The sequence below is a fragment of the Seriola dumerili genome, unplaced genomic scaffold (assembly GCF_002260705.1).
Source record: "Seriola dumerili isolate Sdu_G_001 unplaced genomic scaffold, Sdu_1.0 BDQW01000025.1, whole genome shotgun sequence".
In the NCBI taxonomy this organism is placed as follows: Eukaryota; Metazoa; Chordata; class Actinopteri; order Carangiformes; family Carangidae; genus Seriola; species Seriola dumerili.
In genome coordinates, this window is record NW_019174280.1 from 23,356,503 (window position 1) to 23,362,953 (window position 6,451).

Sequence of the window (6,451 nt, forward strand, 5' to 3'; positions counted from 1 at the left end):
CCCCACGCGCTTTATTTCTGCAGCGTTTCAGAGGTCTCCTTGTGACATCCCGTCATCCCTCACGGTGGACCGAGCGGGTCAGATCGGACTGCAGGAATTGGGTTTGATGTTTTTCTTTTCTTTTTTCTTTTTTTTTATTATCCCGGAGCTAATCTCGGTTTGCCCCATTTGGGGAGACAGAAAGAGCGCACTGATTACGCACAGCACGCGCCGATGGTATCTAGGGGCCAGATTGCTTCTGGGCCCCCCCCCACCCCCACCACCACCACCACCACCACTACTACTACTACTCCCTTTTTTTTCAACTGTGCAATTTCCTTTTCAATCACGGCGGGTCTACAGCTTGCACAAGCGCTGCCATTGTGATGCAAAGCAGGAAACCCTCCTCTCGCTATTAATTATGTATGCGTAAAATGACGGATTCATATGTCCGGAGTTAACTGTCACGCCAGCGCACATGCTGCAGGGCCACGGTGGATTGAAATGATCGTTTGCTTGTTTGCTGTTTGGTTATTTGTCTCATCTTAGTGGCCGAATTTAACCTCATCGACCAGCGCGTAAAACCTCCGCGCGCGTCTGTTTTCGGGCTGTTTAGTTTTCCTGGAAAGTCTTTGAATGTCTTCAATTCTGCAAGGCCCCAAAACTGTTTGAAGCTCTTACATTTTCTTCCTCTGGTATTTTAAAATCCTCGAAGTTCAACGTTTCTAATTCAAATTAAACTCAACTGCTTCGTTTCCAGTTTGCAGTTTTGCATCTTCCACTTTTCCTTGCTGTTATTTTCCAGTCCCTTCTTCTTGACGCCGTTACGTTGGACGGATGTCTCCTTTTTGGACAAATCGGAGCCCCCACCACATAAAGCCGAGGCACGTGTAGATTTCTATACAAACTCATCAGACCGTAAAAGCAGGAGGCTCCTGGCGTGTGCCCGGGTCGAGACGAGGAGGAGGAGGAGAGAGTGTGTGGACTGAGTGTGTGTGTGTGTGTGTAGAGGGGGGGTGAATACAATAAAACCCTCAGGTACATCTGCTTTGCAATCTGCAAATCCTCCCTCCATCACCCCCCCTCCTCTCCTCCACCAGCCTCTCCATCCTCCCACACCCACTCCCCAAATCCACAGGGGACCTCGGCTCCTTCTGATTGGTCGGGGATGAGGCAACAAGGGGGCACGGGAACAATGTCATCATGTCGCCTTAAAAAGAGTGCAGCTATGTTGTGGTGAAAGCACCTCGGGAGGAGAACAGAGGATCAATAGCAGGAGGAAACAACAAAAAGGACGCATCAGATGTTTGTGTCCGCGAGCAGCTGAAAGTGGATTTCTTCTCCCCGCAGCAGCAGCGTCCAAAGTGCCTTCAGCTCTCCGTCCAGCGCGAACATGCCGAGAGGATTTTTGGTGAAAAGGAACAAGAAAACCAACCCGGTATCCTACCGGGTTCGGTCTGAGGAGGAGGAAGCGGAGCAAACAGCGGCTGACGCCCCGCCGCTGCCGCCGTGCTCCTCCGCGCCTCTGGCCTCCGACCCGGTCCGCGCACAGACGCCGACGCCCAGCTGCGGGGCGGCGGCAACAGCCCCGGAGCAGGACGCTAAGCCGGTTCAGTTCGGGAACCCGGAGGCGGTGTACCAGGCGCTGTACAGCCCCACCCGCCCTGTGAGCCAGGACCACGACCGCTCCTACTTCGAGAGACGCTTCAACCTCGGATCACCGGTTTCCGCGGAGTCTTTCCCCACACCAGCAGCGCTCACCGCCTTGGACCACCTCTTCGCCCCGGTGGACCTGAAAATCGGCTCCAGCAACAGCAGCCGCACCGACACCAGCGCTTCATCCACCGGGACGCACCCCACCGCCGCGACCAAGCGGCCGTCCGGCGACACCGAGCGCAAAGGCAAACCGCCCTCCAAGAAAACCAAAGCTATCCGGAAACTGCACTTTGAGGATGATGTCACCACATCTCCGGTTCTCGGGCTCAAGATTAAAGAGGCGCCGGTGGACCAGAAGCCTCCCAGACCCCAGCCCGCCCGAGGAGACAACAACCCGCTGGGCGAGTTCGTCTGCCAGCTGTGCCGGGAGGCGTACGCGGACCCGTTCGCTCTGGCTCAGCACAAGTGCTCCAGGATAGTCCGGGTTGAGTACAGGTGTCCGGAGTGTGACAAGGTGTTCAGCTGTCCGGCCAACCTCGCCTCGCACCGGCGGTGGCACAAACCGAAGCAGCAGAGCGGAGCCGCCGGTGCGCAGAATTTGGAGAGCGACAAGGTGGCCGCGTCCGGTAAAACTGCGCCGGATGAAGCGAAGGATTCTAGTGACAGGGACACACCCAGCCCTGGGCCGTCCGAGTCCGGCTCAGAGGAAGGGCTGTATGATTGTAATCACTGTGGGAAAAAGTTTAAGCGCCAAGCGTACCTGCGAAAACACCTGGCGTCACAGCACGGCTCCCCAAAGCCGGCGGAGGAGGAGGACGCGTCGGCCTGCGAGCAGAGCGCGGCGCCGCTCAACCTGAGTTCCTCCACCTGTCACCTGTGCCCGGTCTGCGGGGAGAACTTTACCAGCAGAGGCAGCCAGGAGCGGCACATCCGCCTACTGCACTCCTCACAGGTCTACTCCTGCAAGTACTGCCCCGCCATCTTCTACAGCTCCCCGGGACTCACCAGACACATCAACAAATGCCACCCGTCCGAGAACCGGCAGGTGATCCTGCTGCAGATGCCGCTGCGCCCCGCCTGCTGATCCGGGACTTTGGGCAAGCTTCACACTCAGATAACAAGGTGAAGTCCAGCCTTGTTTCTGAGAGGATCTTAGAGTTACACTGCAAAAAAATACCTCCCTTTGGGCTCCTTAAATCTGACTTTTTAAATCAAGTGAAAGATGTATGGCACTCTGGTGAGAAAACCTTACTCTGGTTGACTTCAGTGTTGATGGAGGTGATTTATTTTGGTTTTTTGTTGCAATTATTTGGTTTAAAAAAAAACACCAAATTTTCAACTATTTTTCTATTTTAAGAATATGAACACATTGAAGTTTAATTGCAGAGTGTTTCCCTGTTTTTCTCTTATTTTGGGACGTTAAACAAAACGCAGAAATCAAAGAAGAATCAAGAGGAATGACGTAATGTTCGCACACAAACTGCCGCCTGACTGAGGTCAATGAGAAATAAAAGGGTTTTTTTTTGCAGTGTAAGAAAATGTCACTAAATGTAATGATGAGGACTCACATGCACTCATTCCTAAAGGTCAGAGGTCAGCCGCTCACCTGCAGCAGGCAGGAATTCAGTGCCTTGCTCAAGAACACTTCAGCAGGTTCTGGGTGTGTGTTTGAACCCCCGGCCTATAATCTCACCCCCCACCCCCCCCCTCCTTTTTAAAGGATCTTTGACATCATGTTTCAAACACTTAAAAAGCGTTAGACTGTTCATTTATTTTTCTAGCATCTCTGCACAAGTGCTATTAGCTTCTAGACCTAAGAGAGGGGACGACCTGTAGCCGATAAAACCAGAATTCACAGGCCTGAACAGACCTTATCTCATCACTCTGATTAGCTTTAACATAGCTTGTGGATCCGTGGATCAGTAGCTGTTGCCTGAAAACAAAAAAAGAGTAAAACTAGTGTAGCCGGTAATGCCTTTGGATTAGAAACTCCTGCTGTAAAACTGCCTTAAACTCAACTGATCTGATTGTTTTTTGATCACTTATTTATCACTGGCTGGGTATGATATGGTTATTTTCTACAAAGCCTTCTGTATTACCACTATACAGTATATCTGACTCATTTGTTTTTTCTATTTATTTATGTATTTATTAAATTATTTGTGTAAATTATTGCTCTGTGTTGTCGAAGCTGTGATCCGTTGCTGTGTTTTTTCACGACGTAGCCAAATCGTTTTTATTTTCTTTAACTTATATTAAAACAGTGTGAGGACGGTGTGTTCAAGTGACATTATAGCAATCAATGAGTTTTTATCAGCCGCTCTTGAATAATAACTGAATGCAATCATGATTTTATTTATATTTTATTTTTCCTTTTGGTTTCTTTGTTACCATTAGCTCTTATACTGCTTTGGATGTTTCTGCAGTATTTTGCTAAATGTCCAAAAAAAAATAAAAACCAAACTGAGAAACAAGTTTGTTTTCCATCCTTCTTTTTTTTTGTCTGATTGAAAGTTTTAACGAGCAGAAACCTGCTAAAAATACATTTACAGTGGTGGTTAAACAGCTGGATTTACACCTTAAACTAAAGGAGAAATGTGTCTAAAAAGCTGCCAGGGCCGGAGCTGGAGACTTAGAAACACGGTGGCCAACCCTACACCCCCCCCCCCCAGTGGTGGAATTTAACATTAGTAAAATTACTCAAGTACAAATACTTCCACAGTACTCCATTACAGTTCAGAGGAAATATTGCTCTCGGCTAATCTTACTTATTTACTGCGACTTCTACTGTGTGTCGAATCCTCAGGGTCATTAAATCCCGCAGACTCCCAGATATCACCGAGAACACGAGCTCCGAGTTCGCAGCTGTGGCAGCTTCAGCCCTGAAAGCAGCAGCGTGTGACGGTATGTGCACTGACGACGTCACATCCAGATGTTTGTGATATAAAACTGCAGCTGTTTCGTTATCCCAAAACAATAAAACATTTTTCTTCCTTATCAACTACATCTTCAGATTTGTGCAGGTCCCCGACAGTTGTAGTTTTCGTGAAGATGAAGACACGATAAAAAACATCTCATGACTAACGTAGAAGCTAATAATGTTATTTTCAACTAACAGTCAACTCACTAATTCTCCTCCATAAATAAATTGAATATTTGAATTGCCTAGCATTGAATTTTGAAATTACATTTTATTAATATTGATTATTATCAATAATGAGGAACATGTACACACACACCTACTCTGATGAAGGAGTTGTATAAAGACGTCTGAGTAGGACAACTGAAGTCTGTTTAACTCATTTTTCATCTATATTTCATGTCATTATTTCAGTATATCATTACATCAACTCATCATCTCACGTTTGACTGCTACACAATGTAAGAGTGAGTGGTGTACTGTGTATAACAGAGGTCAGAGGTCAGCTGCAGGTCAACACTCACAAAACATTTCTGCATCTGAAAGACATTCCTGCAGTTCCACTCCTCCTCCTCCTCCTCCTCTCTCTGATATGTGGCTGTCAGCTCTAACAGACAGCCTCGTGCTCGTCTGTGCAGCAGCAGCTTTAAGAAGTCCACGTCACTGTGAGTCACCAAACTATTAAAGTCGGTGTTCATGACGTGTTTGTCCGACCACATCGGACAAGAGAGGTGTCTGAGGTGAGGGAGGAGCTGTTCGGTCACTTCCACATTCATTCAGTTTAAAATCCTGCAGTTTTCTTGAGGACTATCCAACTTGACCATAACCAACACAACCCTGTACTTTTATTTATTATTATTTCCCTTCAACTCGTTTCAATTAATGTTTCCAGTTGTATCCTCGTCCCACTAGTTTGTCCCCAGAGGAAATTTGCTTGAGCAGCGCGAGGACCAACAGGGAAACGGGAAACAAAAGGCGCTATATGTAAGTTTTGCTATTTCTACATAGCTAACATTAGCATTAACAGCTGTTTACTTACCAGTCTTGGCAATGCATCCTCTGAGCAGCTGCTTCTTCAGGGCAGACTGGACGCCACAGTGACTCGGTATCGGAAAGTGACGAGATGGGCAGACCAGGCCGGGGCTAGCTGGTTAGCGTGCTAACTTCAGTAGAAGAAAAGAAGTGATAGGAACACAAGCAAAACAAGATGATTGTTTTCCACCTCTGGAGACAGCTGCTGGTGAGTTAAGGAATGAAGTTTGATGCTGAACTCAAAATATTTCTTCTAGACTGAAAGGTAAACAGCTGCTAATGCTAATGTTAGCTATGTAGCAAAGGCAAAATTTACATATAGCTCCTTTTAGAGCGAGGGGGGAGGTTTCACTGCAGCATACATGCATACTCTGCATATGGATGGAAACACGTTCATTTGTATTTTCTTTTGACAAACGTGACGAAATTCTGTTAAAAATGTGTCACAGAATTATAAATGTTCAGTTTTTCGCTTTTAAAGTTTTAACACTGAACATATTTAATTCCATCACACCGAGCAAATAACAATGAACCCTCAAACTCAATAAATCAGTTGTTGATTTATACTGAAAACTATTTATGAGGTAATTAAATTTGCATTTACATGATTATTGAATGCGCCAGTTAATAATTCCATTTTATAATTCCATGTTGAATAAATTAACTGTTTTTAATGGATTCACAATAAGGATGGATGCCTTTTTTAAAAAAGCTTTTGAATTATTAAATGGCTTTTTACTTTTATTTATTCCATTTACCAGCTTGTCCTTGTATCATATCTCAGATCTCACTATTTATTAGTCTCCAGCTGCAACGTTTGGTTTTCTCTAATTTGTCATTTACAGAACTGAAAATAAAGACTTG

The 6,451-nt window shown here is 46.2% G+C and overlaps 1 protein-coding gene across 1 annotated transcript; it reads left to right on the forward strand.

Moving 5' to 3' along the window:
• Nucleotides 1-1,238: 1,238 nt before the first annotated feature.
• insm1 (INSM transcriptional repressor 1) lies at nucleotides 1,239-2,907 on the forward strand. The gene has a single exon (XM_022737829.1). The coding sequence runs from the start codon at nucleotides 1,373-1,375 to the stop codon at nucleotides 2,717-2,719; it is 1,347 nt and encodes a 448-aa protein (XP_022593550.1). The 5' UTR covers nucleotides 1,239-1,372; the 3' UTR covers nucleotides 2,720-2,907.
• The last annotated feature ends 3,544 nt before the right edge of the window (nucleotides 2,908-6,451 follow it).

Bases quoted from the DNA above. Each gene is read 5' to 3' on its own strand.
- insm1 (XM_022737829.1), top strand. From the start codon at position 1,373: ATGCCGAGAGGATTTTTGGTGAAAAGGAACAAGAAAACCAACCCGGTA.